Below are 21,976 nucleotides of genomic sequence, written 5' to 3'. Positions count from 1 at the left end.
GCTCTCAAACATAATCCAAACACGGAAGTAAAGCTACATCCATCCGCATGTGATGAAGCGCGTCAGCAGGCAGTTGCTGCAGTGATGACGACTCACCGCGATCATGAATGAAAATTGTATCGTCGGGAGAACGACTTGTCGTGGCTTTCGACGTGGCATTTACATAATGTACCACTTTATTTGTGCATTTCTGCTCGCTATTTTCGAGCTTGTGGCTCAACAGTTTTTCACATTTTCCCCTCGCTGCGGAATGGACTGAGGGTCAAATGCATGCCTGTTAATCGCCCGTTGAAAAAGGGTATGAATAAGTTTGAGCGAACCGTATGTAAAACATTTTGTATGCATGTACAATATGAGTTAAGTGCAAATCACATAACCTCATGGGGAGTTAAAATCAGAGCTTGTGGCTTAGATAAAAAATATCACAGCCCTAGATATGTAAATGTGCGGCAAATTGAATGTTTTTTTTTAGCCAACAAAGTGACTGCTAGTCCACGTTTTTTTTTTTAATCTGCGTCACCTGTTGCAAGGAATTAGACTTTCATGTTGCAACTATTGCAGGTGTGCCGGGCTGCAGAAGAGAGAGAAACACATCTTTGAGGACACCCCAAAGCAACAAATGGTGAATTAGTGGTGAAATTGTTCTCTTGGCATTGGCGGGGAAAATGTGGAAGTGGTGCCAACATGGTTTAATTATGGAAATTAGATTCCTTGAAGCAGCAAAGTTAAGTTGATAATCTCTTTGGGCTCGAGACATTCAAGCATTTCTGGGGAAGGGAGTCTCTTTTCAGATAAGAAAACAGACACACACACACACATGCACACGCACACGGACACACACAAAGAATTACTAATCTGGATGCTTGCAAGGGTGTTTGGAAAGTGTACTGTCATTTGGGGCTCCGCCATGCTTTCGTTTCTTTTAAAGACACCTTTAATTATGTGTGTCTGCTTTCTGTTGTGTGCAGCACACAATGTCAAAGAAAGATCTGAAAAGAAAGATCAGCCAAACTGAGCGTGAAGAAATGAACACAAGTCATTGGCGACCTGATTCATCGAGAGCTCTGCATATTCACAGAGTAAGCAACAGTTTTTGATGTTTCCTCATCCTGCAAATTATGTTTTTTTTTTGCAACATTCCTTACAAGTTACATTAAGGACATTTTTTTTTACATTTGCTTGGGATTGGCACCTTTTACAGTACTAATTCCCAATATCAATTTTCGGTACTTTCATGTTAATAAATGTTAATTTGTTTAATAATTAAATATAACATTGTATTCAACATTTAACAATGACCTAATAATAATAGCTGTGCTGTCCAGTTTTCATATACTTGTCATGTCTGTGTGATCATGTTTTGTTTTAGTCATGTTCGGTTTTGTTTTTGGACTTTTTGTGCACTTTTGTTTTGTTTTGTCACCATAGCAACCATTAGTTTTCACCTGTCACGTCACGCACCTGTTTCACGTTTTGAGTCACGCACCTGTTTTCGTTAATCATGTCTGTAGTATTTAAGTTAATTGTTTTCAGTTTGTCTTTCTGGTGACATTCCGGATACATACCCCTGTCACACTCTGTTTACCTCTGCGCACTTCATGCCATGTCCAAGTAAGTTTTTGTTTATTAATGCCACAGTTAGTGTTTTTGTTTCATTGTTCATAGTTTCTGCCTTTGTGCAAGTTTTGCGTTTATAGCCAAGTTTTGTACCTCCACTGTGAGCGCCTTTTGTTTGTTTCTTTTTTTGAGTGTTAAAATTAAATATGTCTTCACCTTCACGCCATGTCTGGTCCAAATGTTCATTTGCACCACGGGAGAACAAACCACGCCATAGTCCAAGTCCTGACAGATGTCGCCAGAAAGACAAACTGAAAACAATGAACTTAAATACTACAGACATGATTAACGAAAACAGGTGCGTGACTCAAAACGTGAAACAGGTGCGTGATGTGACAGGTGAAAACTAATGGTTGCTATGGTGACAAAACAAAACAAAAGTGCACAAAAAGTCCAAAAACAAAACCGAACATGACTAAAACAAAACATGATCACACAGACATGACAATACTGATGTCTTACACTTCTGAGTAAGTATTACATGTTAGACTTTGCATGCAGTTCTAATTCCAAGACATTAGATGGCGTATAGCAGGACAATTCAACTGGTGGCCCGCCAAAGGTTTTAATTTGGCCCGCCGAACAACACCCAAATAGGCTTGATGAAACCAATCAAAATAAGGGTTGCTCATGTATGCAATACTCCCGCCACCCAGCAGGGAGCAACAGCGAAACATATGTGTCACAATGAAGCAGCAGTGAGTGAACAGAACAAGATGGCACTATCGACCCTGAAAAAAAAAAAAAAATCTCGAAAATCTGACTTTTAACAGCGACTGGACAACAAAACAAACAACTAGTTGCGTAAGGGGCGCCAGAAGTTGGGTAAGGGGCGCCGGAGGTTGGCGGACGCGTCAGCGATCCTGTTCTGTTTGAATGGGACTGTGCTGAAAATCTCAATTTCCCCTCGGGATTAATAAAGTATTTATTCCTTCTTACTGAAGTATGAATATATTGAAATTGCTGACTTTGTGATGCCTTTTGTATCCGTGGTAGTGTTGTTTTGGGCTGTTTAATTCTGGCGATCAAAACTCGTTTCATACATGTAGCGCTGAATTCGACCGGCAGAGGGCGATACAGCAACCCACATATGCGGTCCTCTCCAAGGTTTCTCATAGTCATTCACATCGACGTCCCACTGGGGTGAGTTTTTCCTTGCCCTTATGTGGGCTCTGTACCGAGGATGTCGTTGTGGCTTGTGCAGCCCTTTGAGACACTTGTGATTTAGGGCTATATAAATAAACATTGATTGATTGACTATGTAAAAGCGCTTTGAGTCACTAGAGAAAAGCGCTATATAAATATAATTCACTTCACTTCACTTCACTTCACTACACCTTAGGTTTACTTGTGTTGAGCCACACGTGTGCAATGTTTGCTGTGTGTATTAACACTAAACCTTCTATTTTTATTTATGTAACACACACAATGGAAGTTATTTATTGAAATTCCTAATGGATGTTATACTTTTGTAATGTTTATATTTTCAGTCTTTCAATCCTGAATGAAGTGAATAAAATATAACTGAGGAAAAAAAAAATAATTCAAAAGAAGGAACATCAATTAAAGAAAACTTAGGTTCTGTTCCTTCATGCTGTTAACTATCTGTCTAGCTGCGCATGCTGGAAACGAGTAGTGAGGGCAGAATAATTAATTTAATGACATTGCGGTGTGAAAGCTGATGTGTTTACTTTGTAAATGAGTAGAATATAACATTGGAGGCACTTTCTAAAGAAACATCCACATTTTGATGTGTGGCCCCTGAGACCTTGGCTCTTGAAACTGCGGCCCACTTCATTATGTAGTCAAATAGCCCTGGCGTATAGACTGCTGTGTGTTGTCTTGTTAGGGAGCAGTCTTTGCCATTAAGATGAATCTAGTCTTTTGTTGCAAAAACACCAAAAAAGGGGATTGTACTGTAAATATTTTATTTATTACGTAACCTGAGGAGGTCCCTGAGGCTGAAGGAGTTTTGCCTATACCACCTTAAAACATCAACAACTGGCATGGAAATCTGCAACATAACCGAGATGCAGTCCCACTGAGTCCATTCTGAGTGTTTGTTTCCCCTGAGTCTGCAACCGGACGTGATGTCACATGCAACAAAGGTATGGAAATATGGCACCGCTTGATTTTACATGATTTGATACCAGGTAGTACTGATGGAATTTAGTAGGTGCCTATAGAAGTACACAATTCCATACCTATCCCTATCACTTTCACAATTCAATATACAGGTATACGAAAAGGAGGTACTGATAGTTTGTTCACTTCTTGTGTTGAAAAGGTTACCATTTTCTAACTGGGAGAGAAAATAATTTGGCAAAAAAGAAAAACCTAGTGATATAATTCAATTGAATAAATTAATTAATATAAAATCAAATATATGAATATAGATGAAGCAATGTAGACTTGTTCTATAAGACAGCTGGGAAAGTGTGGCTTCACACCAATTATGTTCATACTCTTCACATTTAATAAACATCTCAATGTCTTTTTCTCCAAACTAACAGCATGGATGAGGTGAAGCAAGAGGTGCCAACCGCCTATTCACACATTCTGAAGATGTCCAGGAGCCACTCACCCCGCCCACCAGCTCAAAGTGACCGTCGTCATTGGCAATGAGCTGTCCGTTGAAGGCCCAAGAGAAAGAAACATCGAGGACAGGATCGCTGGCGACCTGACAGGGCAACACGATGCTCTCACCCACGATGATTTCCATGTCTGCTGGGCTCTGGGTGAATCTGGTTGGGTCTGGAACAGATAAAAATAAAACAGTTTTACATGCGCATTGAGCATTGAAACTTTTAGACCAGTGGTTCTTAACCTGGGTTCGATCGAACCCTAGGGGTTCGGTGAGTTGGCCTCAGGGGTTCGGCGGAGGTCAAAACACACCCGACTCATCGTGTAAATACAAACTTCTCCCTATCGGCGTATTACGGATACGGCAACAGCTGACTGATTTGCAGGTGTGTAATTGGTTGTGAGTTTATGCACTGTGTTGGTTTTGTTCTTTGAACAAGATGATGTTCATGCATGGTTCATTTTATGCACCAGTAAAAAAAACATGGTAACACTTTAGTATGGGGAACATATTCACAATTAATTAGTTGCTTATTAACATGCAAATTTGTAACATATTGGCTCTTAACTAGTCATTATTAAGTACTTATTAATGCCACATTCGGTATGGCCTTATTATAACCCTAACCCTCTAACCCTGACCCTAACCCTAACCAAATAACTCTACATTAAGTCTTTGTTACTTAGAATGTTTTCCCCTAGTGTCCAAATAACTCTAAATATAGTCTTTGTTACTTAGAATATGTTCCCCTAGTGTCCAAATAACTCTAAATTAAGTCTTTGTTACTTAGAATATGTTCCCTTAATGTCCAAATAACTCTAAATTAAGTATTTGTTACTTAGAATATTTTCCCCTAGTGTCCAAATAACTCTAAATATAGTCTTTGTTACTTAGAATATGTTCCCTTAGTGTCCAAATAACTCTAAATTAAGTCTTTGTTACTTAGAATGTTTTCCCCTAGTGTCCAAATAACTCTAAATATAGTCTTTGTTACTTAGAATATGTTCCCCTAGTGTCCAAATAACTCTAAATTAAGTCTTTGTTACTTAGAATATGTTCCCTTAATGTCCAAATAACTCTAAATTAAGTATTTGTTACTTAGAATATTTTCCCCTAGTGTCCAAATAACTCTAAATATAGTCTTTGTTACTTAGAATATGTTCCCTTAGTGTCCAAATAACTCTAAATTATTCTTGGTTACTTAGAATATGTTCCCCTAGTGTCCAAATAACTCTAAATGTAGTCTTTCTTACTTAGAATATGTTCCCTTAGTGTCCAAATAACTCTAAATTAAGTCTTTGTTACTTAGAATATGTTCCCCTAGTGTCCAAATAACTCTAAATTAAGTCTTTGTTACTTAGAATATGTTCCCCTGGTGTCCAAATAACTCTAAATGTTGTCTTTGTTACTTAGAATATGTTCCCCTAGTGTCCAAATAACTCTAAATTAAGTCTTTGTTACTTAGAATATGTTCCCCTAGTGTCCAAATAACTCTAAATGTAGTCTTTGTTACTTAGAATATGTTCCCCTAGTCTCTAAATAACTCTAAATTAAGTATTTGTTACTTAGAATATGTTCCCCTAGTGTCCAAATAACTCTAAACGTAGTCTTTGTTACTTAAAATATGTTCCCTTAGTGTCCATATAACTCTAAATTAAGTCTTTGTTACTTAGAATATGTTCCCCTAGTGTCCAAATAACTCTAAATATAGTCTTTGTTACTTAGAATATGTTCCCCTAGTCTCCAAATAACTCTAAATTAAGTATTTGTTACTTATAATATGTTCCCCTAGTGTCCAAATAACTCTAAATGTAGTCTTTGTTACTTAGTGTCTAAATGTAAATCTAAATGTAGTCTTTGTTACTTACCCTTAGTGTCTAAATAACTCTAAATTAAGTCTTTGTTACTTAGAATATGTTCCCCTAGTGTCCAAATAACTCTAAATATAGTCTTTGTTACTTAGAATATTTTCCCCCTAGTGTCCAAATAACTCTAAATATAGTCTTTGTTACTTAGAATATGTTCCCTTAGTGTCCAAATAACTCTAAATTAAGTCTTGGTTACTTAGAATATGTTCCCCTAATGTCCAAATAACTCTAAACTAAGTCTTTGTTACTTAGAATATGTTCGCCGAGTGTCCAAATAACTCTAAATTAAGTCTTTGTTACTTAGAAAATGTTCTCCGAGTGTCCAAATAACTCTAAATGAAGTCTTTGTTACTTAGAATATGTTCCCCTAGTGTCCAAATAACTCTAAATATCGTCTTTGTTACTTAGAATATGTTCCCCTAGTGTCCAAATAACTCTAAATATCGTCTTTGTTACTTAGAATATGTTCCCTTACTGTCCAAATAACTCTTAATGAAGTCTTTGTTACTTAGAATATGTTCCACATACTAAAGTGTTACCAAAAACATATAACTTTGTCTTGAATTTGAAAAAATATATATATATATTTTTTTTTTTCACTAAAGAAGGGTTCTCTGATTGCGCATATGAAACTGGTGGGGTTTGGTACCTCCAACAAATAAGAACCACTGTTTTAGACCCTTTTAGCTGTGCCATTGTAAATTTGATTTTGTGACTCTAAAAATACCTATTAGTACTAATGTAATACCATAAAGGTCCAAGATTACATTATTTTTCCAAAAATTCGAGTTTTTAAAAATATTTTTAAGGTCCCACAAATAGGGTCATAGCACCAAATTCTGGGCCTCCATACACAAGACTCCTAAGACAGTGGCCCCCAACCTTTTTTGCACCATGGACCGGTTCAATGTAGGCATTATTTTCAGGGACCGGCTTTCCCATACCATACCATACCATACCAACTTTATTTATAAAGCCGTTTAAAAACAACCACAGTTGAAGAACAAAGGGCTGTACACCACAAATAAATACAGGCCAAGGACAGACTAAAAAATAAGATTTAAAACAGAGGTAAAATACACACACACACACACACACACACACACACACACACACACACACACACACACACACACACACACACATTAATACATATATATATATATATATATATATATATATATATATATATATATATATATATATATATATATATATATATATATATATATATATATATATGTGCACATAGAAAAAGCAAATACAAATTATCTTAAGAGCAATTTGTTTGATAAAAAGCAGTTAAAAAGTTAAAAACAGTTCAAACAGTTCAAACTCTCATTTCCACGTGTGCCAGATAAATACAGCAAAAATAAGTGCATGAAAAATACAACTCACTACAACGTTGAATTAGTGGGAGCCCTGGGCTTGTTTCCTTGCAATGAAATGCAGATGGAAATCACCTATTGGCTACAACAAAGTTAAAGTACCAATGATTGTCACACACACACTAGGTGTGGCTAAATTATTCTCTGCATTTGACCCATCACCCTTGATCACCCCCTGGGAGGTGAGGGGAGCAGTGGGCAACAGCGGTGGCCATGCCCAGGAATAATTTTTGGTGATTTAACCCCAAATTCCAACGCTTGATGCTGAGTATCAAGCAGGGAGGTCATGGGTCCCACTTTTATAGTCTTTGGTATGACTCGGGCCGGGGTTTGAACTCACAACCTCCCGATCTCAGGGCGGACACTCTAACCACTAGGCCAGTGTTTTTCAACCTTTTTTGAGCCAAGGCACATTTTTTTCATTGAAAAAATGCGGAGGCACACCACCAGCAGAAATCATTAAAAACTGAAACTCAGCAGCCAATATTGACAATAAAAAGTCGTTGTCACAATTGTTGGATATGACTTTAAACCATAACCACGCATGCATCAATATAGCTCTTGTCTCAAATTAGGTGTACTGTCACGACCTGTCACATCACGCCCTGACTTATTTTGAGTTTTTTGCTGTTTTGATGTGTGGTGTTTTAATTTTTGTCTTGCGCTCCTATTTTGGTGGCTTTTTCTCTTTTTTTTGGTATTTTCCTGTAGCAGTTTCATGTCTTCCTTGACCGCTATTCCCCACACCTGCTTTGTTTTAGTAATCAAGAATATTTCAGTTGTATTTATCCTTCTTTGTGGGGACATTGTTGATTGTCATGTCATGTTCGGATGTACTTTGTGGACGCTGTCCTTGCTCCACAGTAAGTCTTTGCTGTCGTCCAGCATTCTGTTTTTGTTTACTTTGTAGCCAGTTCAGTTTTTAGTTTTAAGCTTCAATGCCTTTTCTTAGGGACACTCACTTTTTGTTTATTTTTAGTTTAAGCATTAGACACCTTTTTACCTGCACACTGCCTCCCGCTGTTTCCGACATCTACGAAGCAATTAGCTACCTGCTGCCACCTACTGATATGGAAGAGTAAAACGTGGTAAGTCTGCCGATCTCCAGACAGTACAGACACTCAACAACGGCACATTATTTGCAGATTATAATTACTGGTTTGCAGAAAATATTTTTAACCCAAATAGGTGAAATTAGATAATCTCCCACGGCACACCAGACTGTATCTCACGGCACACTAGTGTGCCGCGGCACAGTGGTTGAAAAACACTGCACTAGGCCACCTACTCAGTGGCCTAGTGGTTAAATATAATATAAATATAAATGTGACAATCTGTCACATTTATATTTTATAAAAATGGATGGATGTTCATCGATGTACATTGTATCATGTCACAAAGTTATAACAAATATGACAAATGGAAACTTCCTATCAGGAGTTTTATTGTACATCTAAAGTATAAACAAGCTTATTTATTGGTGTGTCTAGTGGGACAGGCGAAAGTTAAGTCGGAGAAAATGCAGTCATTTCTAATTTATTTAATGTTTCCCTGCGGCCCGGTAGAAAATGCGTCACGGACCGGTACCGGTGGTTGGGGACCACTGTCCCAAGGGACAACCTATCCCACCCTAAATCCAACATTGTTGCCTCAAAGTACGCACTTTTAAAAAAAATGTCTAGATAAACCCTGTAAATATTTCTTTAAATTTAAAAAATTTTTTTTTTTTTTTTTTTTACAAAAATAGCCAACAAATTCAACATGAAGAGGCTAGAATATGAATTTAAATAATCATATAATTTGTCTTTATACACTTAAATATGATTATAAATCGGTCAAATTTCCCTTTACTACAAAGTGTAGAGTAGAGATGATCTGATACACAAAGTATTATCATCAGTGGGTAATCCATGCATCCATTTTCTACCGCTTGTCTCTTTCGGGGTCGCAGGGGCTGCTGGAGCCTATCCCAGCTGCATTCGGGCGGTAGGCGGAGTACACCCTGGACGAGTCGCCACCTCATCGCTGGGCCAACACAGATAGACAGACAACATTCACACACGTGGGCCAATTTAGTGTTGCCAATCAACCTATCCCCAGGTGCATGTCTTATGAATACATACAAAATAATAGGTCATTATTATTATGATTACATTATATGCATTAATTCTTATCTCATATTTGCGACTTTATGATTTCAATTTATTTCATAATTCATCGCTGGGTCAACACAGATAGACAGACAACATTCACACTCACATTCACACACTAGGGCCAATTTAGCGTTGCCAATCAACCTATCCCCAGGTGCATGTCTTATGAATGATAAAATGAATACATCATTATTATTATGATTATATTATATGCATTATTAATATGCATCTCCTGAGAGTAAAGTGTCCCTTGTCTTTAAAAACGAGAGTCTGTTTCTAACTTTATTCAAGGGTCTTTCTTCGCACCACAGTTATGGATAATTTCAGGCAAAAGTAAAACTTTTTCCCATTTATTATATTTTTTACCTTTCTTCTATCGCCTCTCCTTTTTACAAAAATGCTGGTGCTGTGTGTGAATGCTTAAAGGTGAGCTCTGATGACGTTATGCTGTCTTTGTTGAGTGAAGTGTTTCATGCCAAGTTTCCCTGTCCGGGTGGAACGAACCATTTTGTTCGAAGTTGTAGGTCGTCTTAGACATTCTTGAATTGATTCAAGCAACCTTATTATTCCACTTGGGACATGGTCACCCAGTACAACGTCCCCACTCACACCGCCCACATCTGTTGACTGACCTCAATACTTTTATCTTAAGACATGTAGCAAAGCCTGTGTGAAGTTGTGGGCGCATACACAAGGCGGGCTCATCTGAACAGGGGTGGGTTAAGTAAGTGACTTTATTTGTACTGGAAGGTACAAACCCCGTTTCCATATGAGTTGGGAAATTGTGTTAGATGTAAATATAAACGGAATACAATGATTTGCAAATCCTTTTCAACCCATATTCAATTGAATGCACTACAAAGACAACATATTTGATGTTCAAACTCATAAACTTTACTTTTTTTTTGCAAATAATAATTAACTTAGAATTTCATGGCTGCAACACGTGCCAAAGTAGTTGGGAAAGGGCATGTTCACCACTGTGTTACATGGCCTTTCCTTTTAACAACACCAGGTAAACGTTTGGGAACTGAGGAGACACATTTTTTAAGCTTCTCAGGTGGAATTCTTTCCCATTCTTGCTTGATGTACAGCTTAAGTTGTTCAACAGTCCGGAGGTCTCCGTTGTGGTATTTAAGCCTTCATAATGCGCTACACATTTTCAATGGGAGACAGGTCTGGACTACAGGCAGGCCAGTCTAGTACCCGCACTCTTTTACTATGAAGCCACGTTGATGTAACATGTGGCTTGGCATTGTCTTGCTGAAATAAGCAGGGGCGTCCATGGTAACGTTGCTTGGATGGCAACATATGTTGCTCCAAAACCTCTATGTACCTTTCAGCATTAATGGCGCCTTCACAGATGTGTAAGTTACCCATGTCTTGGGCACTAATGCACCCCCATACCATCACAGATGCTGGCTTTTCAATTTGGCGCCTATAACAATCCGGATGGTTCTTTTCCTCTTTGGTCCGGAGGACACGACGTCCACAGTTTCCAAAAACAATTTGAAATGTGGACTCGTCAGACCACAGAACACTTTTCCACTTTGTGTCAGTCCATCTTAGATGAGCTCAGGCCCAGCGAAGCCGACGGCGTTTCTGGGTGTTGTTGATAAACGGTTTTCGCCTTGCATAGAACTGTTTTAACTTGCACTTACAGATGTAGCGACCAACTGTAGTTACTGACGGTGGGTTTCTGAAGTGTTCCTGAGCCCATGCGGTGATATCCTTTACACACTGATATCGCTTGTTGATGCAGTACAGCCTGGGGGATCGAAGGTCACAGGCTTAGCTGCTTACGTGCAGTGATTTCTCCAGATTCTCTGAACCCTTTGATGATTTTACGGACCGTAGATGGGAACATCTCTCAATTCCTTGCAATAGCTGGTTGATAAAGGTTTTTCTTAAACTGTTCAACAATTTGCTCACGCATTTATTGACAAAGTGGCTGTCTGACCCTCGCCCCATCCTTGTTTGTGAATGACTGAGCATTTCATGGAATCTACTTTTATACCCAATCATGGCATCCACCTGTTCATAATTTGCCTGTTCACCTGTGGGATGTTCCAAATAAGTGTTTGATGAGCATTCCTCAACTTTATCAGTATTTATTGCCACCTTTCCCAACTTCTTTGTCACGTGTTGCTGGCATCAAATTCTAAAGTTAATGATTATTTGCAAAAAAAAATTGTTTATCAGTTTGAACATCAAATATGTTGTCTTTGTAGCATATTCAATTGAATATGGGTTGACAATGATTTGCAAATCATTGTATTCCGTTTATATTTACATCGAACACAATTTCCCAACTCATATGGAAACGGGTTTTGTAAACTGAAACTGAACTGAGCTGAACTGAAATGTGCAGCAAAAAAGTAAGGAGGATACATTTTCTCTCACATTGTCCAGAGGTCGATTACTATTATAACATCAATAACAAAAAGTCCATATGGCATAATAGGGGACTTTTAATGATTATACCTGTTTTAAAATGGATTGTATTCAACCTTTACTGTCCGACTGGTGTACAAAAACAGGTGCAGAACTCGTATTACGAGTCCCACAATCCACCAACATAGCTGCACTTACCATTTAACCTGTATACAATGATTTGAATATTAAGGATAGATTGTGAATCACCATTTTGAACCTTGACACAATTCCTCTTTGATCTAATTTAGAAAATTCGATCCATCTTGTTTAGGTCTTCTTTTCCTGCCGCTTTCGCTAACAAGCTCGTGTATACGCCGCCAAAACCAGGTGCACAATGAACTCTTGTGTACATTCATTCTCTATTCTTCATACACAATAAAATACACCAATTACCTAGCTGATGGATGAAATTTGTACCTAACCGAATAGAAGAGGTATCCAAATAGCATTTCCACGCTATTCATTGGCCAAGTTTAAAAGATATTTTGTGCTTTCAAATTCAGTATTTCATTAAGGATTATTGCCTCTGCGCAGAACATTAGATTTGCTTTGTTTACTGTCTGAAAAGCAAAACAGTGATGATATAACAGCTGCTGGAAGACAAGAACAAGCTTGGTAATACATTAAGCAGAGTTGCATTCAGCGGGTCTCTTCGACACCCTACTAATGGGATAAAAGGTGGCCTGTCACCACTAACATGACTCACACAGTAATCTTAATGAATACCTGATAATAAGGACAATACAGCACTGTGGAAATTCTAAGTGATCTGTTGACTAAAGCCACAGAAAATGATAGCTGTGTTTTTTTCCCCAGGCATTCTTTCAACTTGTGGTGCGATTCAGCCAATGGCAGAGACATGATCACTACACACTACTGTATAGAACAGGCTTGGGCAATTATTTTAGCCAAACCAAACAATTTTTGTTACATCTGACCACAGACCTTTCCTCCAGAAGGTCCTATCTTTGTCCATGTGATGTCAGATGAAACAAAAATTGAGCTGTTTGGCCACAATACCCAGCAATATGTTTGGAGGAGAAAAGATGAGGCCTTTAATCCCAGGAACACCATTCCTTCCGTCAAGCATGGTGGTGGTAGTATTATGCTCTGGGCCTGTTTTGCTGCCAATGGAACTGGTGCTTTAAATGGGACAATGTAAAAGGAGGATTACCTCCAAATTCTTCAGGACAACCTAAAATCATCAGCCCAGAGTTTGAGTCTTGGGCGCAGTTGGGTGTTCCAACAGAATGACCCCAAACACACGTCAAAAGTGGTAAAGGAATGGTTAAATCAGGCTATAATTACGGTTTTCGAATGGCCTTCCCAAAGTCCTGACTTAAATGTGTGGACAATGCTGAAGAAACAAGTCCATGCACATTTAGCTGAACTGCACCAATTTTGTCAAGAGGAGTGGTCAAAAATTCAACCAGAAGCTTGCCAGAAGCTTGTGGATGGCTACCAAAAGTGCCTCATTGCAGTGAAACTTGCCAAAGGACATGGAACCAATTATTAACATTGCTGTATGTATACTTTTAACTCAGCAGATTTGGTCCCATTTTCAGTAGACCCATAATAAATTCATAAAATAACCAAACTTCATGAATGTTTTTTTGTGACCAACAAGTATGTGCTCCAATCACTCTATTACAAAAAAAAAAAAAAGAGTTCTAGAAATGATTGGAAATGCAAGACAGCCATGACATTATGTTCTTTACAAGTGTATGTAAACTTTTGATCGCAACTGTATGTAAGCTACCGTATTTTTCGGAGTATAAGTCGCACCGGAGTATAAGTCGCACCTGCCGAAAATGCATAATAAAGAAGGAAAAAAACATTAGGCAACTTTCATAAACTATGAAAAAAACTGCGACTTATAGTCCAAAAAATACGGTATGTAAATCTGTTGTACAGTATGTGTGTTTGGGTCCTATTTTTAGGAACATTAATACAAAACCTCACAATAATGTCTGATTGAATGCTAAAAACGTTATGACAGACCACCTTAAAAACAGAAGTTAAATTTGTTTACTAAATGAGACACCCAGAATGTACATGAAAATAAAGAATGTGGGATTTACAAGATTAACTATGAACGATAAAACACTGAATATTGACAACATATGAATGTCACACCCCCTCTCAATCGACATGTTTTACAATCAAGCGAAACGCAACACAAATGCAACAAACAGCGAAATATGAACGCAAAGTGTAAAAAAAACAAAAAAACACCTACTATCTGATATATCTGATACATCACTAAGCTTTAGAACTTTGTTGTCAAAACCTCCTTCCGCGTCTGTCCCTGACATCCGCATTTCAGGCTGGCCGCCCTGGAAACACTCTGTGGAAACGGTCCCCACCCACACTGCTTTGCGCCTGGTCTGAGCTGCTGTGACTTACATTACCATAGTAACTAATTAGATTACCTTAGTAACTAGTATATCATGCAAAAGCGCAGATTCCGGCGGGCCAGATTGAAAAGCTTAAAGGGGAACATTATCACCAGACCTATGTAAGCGTCAATATATACCTTGATGTTGCAGAAAAAAGACCATATATTTTTTTAACCGATTTCCAAACTCTAAATGGGTGAATTTTGGCGAATAAAACGCCTTTCTATTATTCGCTCTCGGTCACACACAAGGTGACGTCACATCGGGAAGCAATCCGCCATTTTCTCAAACACCGAGTCAAATTAGCTCTGTTATTTTCCGTTTTTTCGACTGTTTTCCGTACCTTGGAGGCATCATGCCTCGTCGGTGTGTTGTCGGAGGGTGTAACAACACGAACAGGGACGGATTCAAGTTGCACCAGTGGCCCAAAGATGCAAAAGTGGCAAGAAATTGGATGTTTGTTCCGCACACTTTACCGACGAAAGCTATGCTACGACAGAGATGGCAAGAATGTGTGGATATCCTGCGACACTCAAAGCAGATGCATTTCCAACGATAAAGTCAAAGAAATCTGCCGCCAGACCCCCAGGAAAAGAGTGCGGATGAGGGTATGTCTACAGAATATATTAATTGATGAAAACTGGGCTGTCTGCACTCTCAAAATGCATGTTGTTGCCAAATGTATTTCATATGCTGTAAACCTAGTTCATAGTTGTTAGTTTCCAAACACATACCAATCGTTGGTTAGAAGGCGATCGCCGAATTCGTCCTCGCTTTCTCCCGTGTCGCTGGCTGTCGTGTCGTTTTCGTTGGTTTCGCTTGCATACGGTTCAAACCGATATGGCTCAATAGCTTCAGTTTCTTCTTCAATTTCGTTTTCGCAACCTGCCTCCACACTACAACCATCCGTTTCAATACATGCGTAATCTGTTGAATCGCTTAAGCCGCTGAAATCCGAGTCTGAATCCGAGCTAATGTCGCTATACCTTGCTGTTCTATCCGCCATGTTTGTTTGTATTGGCATCACTATGTGACGTCACAGGAAAATGGATGGGTGTATGTATATAACGATGGTTAAAATCAGGCACTTTGAAGCTTTTTTTAGGGATATTGCGTGATGGGTAAAATTTTGAAAGAAACTTCGAAAAATAAAATAAGCCACTGGGAACTGATTTTTAATGGTTTTAACCCTTCTGAAATTGTGATAATGTTCCCCTTTAACTAGCCTTAATTTGCCCAGGTCTGGTATAGGAGAAAGATGACCTCTCTTTTTCAAGGGCCAATTTGTTCGTGTTTTTCCAAATCATGTTTTCAGTACAAGTGAAATAACAAGCCAAAGATCGCAATAAAAACGATATACACATTTATTAGATGTTTTCTGCCTTAACAATCATCATTGTTTTAAAATTGCTCTCATCTGTTATTTGCTCCACACTTACGGTGTGGACCAAAAGTAAAAAAAAAAAAAAAATGTATTGGTGTTCACACAGATATTTTTGCCATCAGATTAGAGGCAGTAAAACCTTAAACCTGGCTTGACATTTGTATAAAGCAAGAAGGTCATGATCGGGCAGCTTCAGTGACTAGTGACATGACTCAAACATTTCAAACGAAAGTGACATCTGCTTGTTTGAATATGCGGTTCATGTTCGTATCCTGACATTTCTTCCAGCTCGGATTTCACACGAAGCTTCTAAAATATACTTTTAAAGAGTGACATTAATCGATCCGCATTAGATGATTTTCATGTGATCCCCTCTGGCTGACACTGTGTTTATTTGTAGTCCCCCGGCTGACAAACTACACTGCAAAAACTGAAATCTAAATAAGATTAAATATCTCAAATAAGGGTGATATTTGCTTATTTTCTGTCTGATAAGATAATTCTTCTCAGCAGTTTTTATGTTAGAGTGTTTTACAAACCCTGTTTCCATATGAGTCGGGAAATTGTGTTTGATGTAAATATAAACGGAATACAATGATTTGCAAATCATTTTCAACCCATATTCAGTTGAATATGCTACAAAGACAACATATTTGATGTTCAAACTGATAAACATTTTTTTTTTTGCAAATAATCATTAACTTTAGAATTTGATGCCAGCAACACGTGACAAAGAAGTTGGGAAAGGTGGCAATAAATACTGATGAAGTTGAGGAATGCTCATCAAACTCTTATTTGGAACATCCCACAGGTGAACAGGCAAATTGGGAACAGGTGGATGCCATGGTTGGGTATACAAGTAGATTCCATGAAATGCTCAGTCTTTCACAAACAAGGATGGGGCGAGGGTCACCACTTTGTCAACAAATGCGTGAGCAAATTGTTGAACAGTTTAAAAAAAACCTTTCTCAACCAGCTATTGCCAGGAATTTAGGGATTTCACCATCTACGGTCCGTAATATCATCGAAGGGTTCAGAGAATCTGGAGAAATCACTGCACGTAAGCAGCTAAGCCCGTGACCTTCGATCCCTCAGGCTGTACTGCATCAACAAGCGACATCATTGTGTAAAGGATATCACCCCATGGGCTCAGGAACACTTCAGAAACCCACTGCCAGTAACTACAGTTGGTCACTACATCTGTAAGTGCAAGTTAAAACTCTCCTATGCAAGGCAAAAACCGTTTATCAACAACACCCAGAAACGCCGTCGACTTCGCTGGGCCTGAGCTCATCTAAGATGGACTGATACAAAGTGGAAAAGTGTTCTGTGATCTGACAAGTCCACATTTCAAATTGTTTTTGGAAACTGTGGACGTCGGGTCCTCCGGACCAAAGAGGAAAAGAACCATCCGGATTGTTATAGGCGCAAAGTTGAAAAGCCAGCATCTGTGATGGTATGGGGGTGTATTAGTGCCCAAAACATGGGTAACTTACACATCTGTGAAGGCGCCATTAATGCTGAAAGGTACATACAGGTTTTGGAGCAACATATGTTGCCATCCAAGCAACGTTACCATGGACGCCCCTGCTTATTTCAGCAAGACAATGCCAAGCCACATGTTACATCAACGTGTCTTCATAGTAAAAGAGTGCGGGTACTAGACTGGCCTGCCTGTAGTCCAGACCTGTCTCCCATTGAAAATGTGTGGCACATTATGAAGCCTAAAATACCACAACAGAGACCCCCGGACTGTTGAACAACTTAAGCTGTACATCAAGCAAGAATGGGAAATAATTCCACCTGAGAAGCTTAAAAAATGTGTCTCCTCAGTTACCAAATGTTTAGTGAGTGTTGTTAAAAGGAAAGGCCATGTAACACAGTGGTGAACATGCCCTTTCCCAACTACTTTGGTATGTGTTGCAGCCATTAAATTCTAAGTTAATTATTATTTGCAAAAAAAAAAAAAAAGTTTATGAGTTTGAACATCAAATAACTTGTCTTTGTAGTGCATTCGATTGAATATGGGTTGAAAAGGATTTGCAAATCATTGTATTCCGTTTATATTTACATCTAACACAATTTCCCAACTCATATGGAAACGGGGTTTGTACTTGTTTTAAGTGTTTGGTCCTAAATGATCTCAATAAGTTATTACAGCTTGTTGCTGAGATTTGATGACCTATATTGAGTAAAACATGCTTGAAACTAGAATATCAACCATTGCAAAGCTGTGTCATCAACACTCAAGTATACAACTGCTTTTTCAAAGTAATAATTTATTATTTCAAGCATGAAAAAAAAAAATCATGACATTGACACAATTGTGTCTCATAATTAAAACGGATGGACTTTGCTGTATTATTTTCAATGAAACAATAGAAAATACGTACCCATAAAGTATTAAAGTTGACACAGTACAGTAAACTGACAGTTAATATTTAACATGTGACATTTCTAACAATTTTGAACAGATATAGTTCATGCACATTCAAATGAATTCTTCAAAATTACAATTAAACAATTTTTGGCCGGAGGCCGGACTGTATATATATATATATATATATATATATATATATATATATATATATATATACATATATATGTTTCGGGCACGTCCGACCGGTAGGAGGCCACAGGGAAGACCCAAGACACGTTGGGAAGACTATCTCTCCCGGCTGGCCTGGGAACGCCTCAGGATCCCCCGGGAGGAGCTGGACGAAGTGGCTGGGGAGAGGGAAGTCTGTGCTTCCCTACTTAGGCTGCTGCCCCCGCAACCTGACCTCGGATAAGCGGAAGAAGATGGATGGATGGATATATATATTTGTCCTGCATTTGCTTGCTGTCTCTGCATCCTGGGGTGACACCAACAACGGCATGTAACGCCACAGGAGCCAGGCACCGATTACATTTATTTCAATTCAAGTTTTCTAAAGGTACGAGCTGCGTCACAGCACCGATTAAACACAGATCCCGATTTATCACTGTATAATGTATTTGCAAGCTATTTACGGTAAGAAGACAGGATTTTGTTTACTTAAAATCAGCTCAAATGCCTTAAGACAAGGCAGGTCTGCTGGAATGAACTACATGAAACGAGAAAGAAAGGAGGATTTGCTCTCACGGTGCTCCTTACATAGCCTGCCAAAGGATGAAAAAAATGACATCGAAAGAGTGTTCCCTTGCTACTTAAGCTGGTAATAATCAATGTCTAGGTCATGGCTCTGTGTCAGCGCCAGCAATATAGCGTTGACAAATGCTTCAGTAATTTAAAGAAATAACAGGCCTTGACAGTTTCTCACAGTGGACAATAGCATTCAGCACATTAATAAACCCGGCGAGAATCCCGCAGATCATTGAACCATCGAGTCACTTCATTGTGTCAACGCTCCATATGAGCTACAGGGCGGAATATCATCACTCACAAAAGGGTCGGGAATATACAAGATCTTTATCTTTTATTGGAGGGGTCAGGAAAGATATGAAAATTGTGCGAGGAAGTAGGGATGAAGAAGTAGATTTACCAAATTGCATGGGTTGGTTCTCAAGAGAAGCTGCATAGTCAGGAATTTATGAGAATGCATTTGAAATGTTTGTTTTCATGTGTTTTTTTTTTTTGCCTTTTGGTTCGGGACCATTTGGGACTGTATGACAAGGGGTGGCACTTTCGTGACTTCTGCGGTGCTTTTTTTGTGAACTGCCTCCCGGGAGCCTTTTGGCCATGGAGACCAGCTGCTGGGTCTCTGCCACACCAGAGTCCGCTTGGAGAGACTGGGCCGCGGAGCTGGCGCCAAGCACCGGGACGGACACGATTCACAGTGTCTTGGCTGAATGAGCAGGTATCGGACACCTCCGTCTCATTGGACGTATCCTCGCTCAGCCATGCGGACTGGACACTGGACGAGAGTTGGTGGGCTGTCGAGGGTGGAGTCTCTTGTTTGCTTTGTTGGGTCTGCTCCTGTCTCTGGCCATGGTCCCCCCACCCCAGTTGACGATGGCGTGGAACACCGCAGAGGCCACCACAGTGTATATGTTTTTTTTGTTTTTTTGATTTTGTTTTACTTTTGTGGCTGTGTGTAGAAGTGGCTTGTTGCATCAGCTCTGCTCTTTTAATGTGTTTAATGTCCTTTGTGTTCTTTGATGTTTCCCTCTTACACAAATGTTTGTGTGCTATGGCTATGAGGTTTTTTTTCCTCGGTCTTAGTCTGGACCCCTCTCTCCAGGGGCCCAGGCTTAGACTGAATATTTTTTTTTCTCATTTATTTTCTGATTCTGATTGAAAATGTTATAAGAATATATTCATTGATAGCAGGGCAGTTAAAGATACACTATTTTGCCAAAAGTATTTGGCCACCTGGCTTGACCCACATATGAACTCGAAGTGACATCCCATTCCTAACCCATAGGGTTCAATATGATGTCGGTCCACCTTTTGCAGCTATTACAGCTTCAACTCTTCTGGGAAGGCTGTCCACAAGGTTGTGGAGTGTGTTTATAGGAATTTTCCACCATTCTTCCAAAACCGCATTGGTGAGGTCACACACTGATGTTGGTCGAGAAAGCCTGGCTCTCAGTCTCCGTTCTAATTCATCCCAAATGCGTTCTATTGGGTTCAGGTCAGGACTCTGTGCAGGTCGGTCAAGTTCATCCACACCAGACTCTGTCATCCATGTCTTTATGGACCTTGCTTTGTGCACTGGTGCACAGTCATGTTGGAAGAGGAAGGGGTCCGCTCCAAACTGTTCCCACAAGGTTGGGATCATGGAATTGTCCAAAATGTCTTGGTATTCTGGAACATTCAAAGTTCCTATCACTGGAACTAAGGGGCCAAGCCCAACTCTTGAAAAACAACCCCACACCATAATTCCTCCTCCACCAAATTTAACACTCGGCACAATGCAGTCCGAAATGTACCATTCTTCTGGCAACCTCCAAACCCAGACTCGTCCATCAGAAATTTCCCGACTGGATTCGTATGACAGTCCCACGCTGGAAATCACTGAGCTCCTGAGAACGGCCCATTCTTTCACAAATGTTTGTAGAAACAGTCTCCATGCCTAAGTGCTTGATTTTATACACCTGTGGCCGGGCCAAGTGATTTATTAATTTATTTACATTTATTGATTAGGACACCTGATTCTGATCATTTGGATGGGTGGCCAAATACTTTTGGCAATATAGTGTAGCTGCAACATAATCATGGATTATAAATTCAGTTGGATTTCTACCTAAGGCTTTGTAGGGCGCTGACATTTCCAGTTAAATACCATTAATTCCCATGTAAGGCGTCGACATATTAATATTTCTCCTCTCACTCATCAGCTAAACTTCCCCAAAGTGGCTTTCCACTCAATTTCCCCCCCTCGCAGGTGCGGCACAAGGTCAGCGGAGGGCAGGGCGGTGAAGCAAGAGCAGGGATGATAGAAAGATTTTAATAGCATGGAGGAAAAAGCAACATGCACCTGCTGGCAGAGGGGAATCCGACTCTTTGGTTGTGGACATCAAGACACCCGGAGTCGCTCTCCAACAACAACAGCAGCAGCATCAGTAACAACTCCACTAACGCTTTCATCACTTCCACTCAAAGCTGTTTCATTTGACGCAGCAAAAGTGGTCTGTTTCAACTCCTCCAAGAAAAACGTTGATGGGGTGTTTTTTCTCAAGACCTTCCAGGTGAATTATTGCAACTGCGACAAAATGCAGCAGCACAGAGCACGGGAAAAAAAGTCAGACACAACGGATTGTTTTGTGAATTGACAGTGAGGGTTGATGACAAATAAATATTGTTTATGACCATTCTGTGTACAGTACCTGGCTATTACAGGAGGAAACATGTTTGAACATCTGCGGTTGTTTACAACGTTCCGAGTTACAACGTTTCATGGTTAAAACGCGCTCCTACTAATCAATAAAAAACATCATTTTTGTCTGTTCACAAGAGATTTACTGGAGAACTAGTTACACCCCGCGCTGTGGAAGACTACAGTGTGCGTATGTATGCGTCATGTGGCTGTGTGTGCGTCATGCAACCACTGCACTGTGTGCTCACTGCTTTGAGTTCGACAGACGCACTGAGGAAAAATACAGTAACGTTGCGTTTTAATTCACTTTTGGCGCTTCATTATGTCTCCCAAGTGGCAGTGCGCC

The 21,976-nt window shown here is 39.4% G+C and overlaps 1 protein-coding gene across 1 annotated transcript in view; it reads right to left on the bottom strand.

The window, feature by feature from the left end:
• cntn3a.2 (contactin 3a, tandem duplicate 2) overlaps positions 1 to 21,976 on the bottom strand; it is a 220,099-nt gene that overhangs the window by 75,811 nt on the left and 122,312 nt on the right. The window contains exon 13 of the mRNA XM_061976496.1: positions 4,202 to 4,371. Within this exon, the coding sequence (XP_061832480.1) occupies positions 4,202 to 4,371 (170 nt within the window). The remainder of the gene's footprint in view (positions 1 to 4,201; positions 4,372 to 21,976) is intronic.

Source organism: Nerophis lumbriciformis, linkage group LG01 (assembly GCF_033978685.3).
Source record: "Nerophis lumbriciformis linkage group LG01, RoL_Nlum_v2.1, whole genome shotgun sequence".
In the NCBI taxonomy this organism is placed as follows: domain Eukaryota; kingdom Metazoa; phylum Chordata; class Actinopteri; order Syngnathiformes; family Syngnathidae; genus Nerophis; species Nerophis lumbriciformis.
This window is presented reverse-complemented; position numbering and strand designations above follow the sequence as displayed.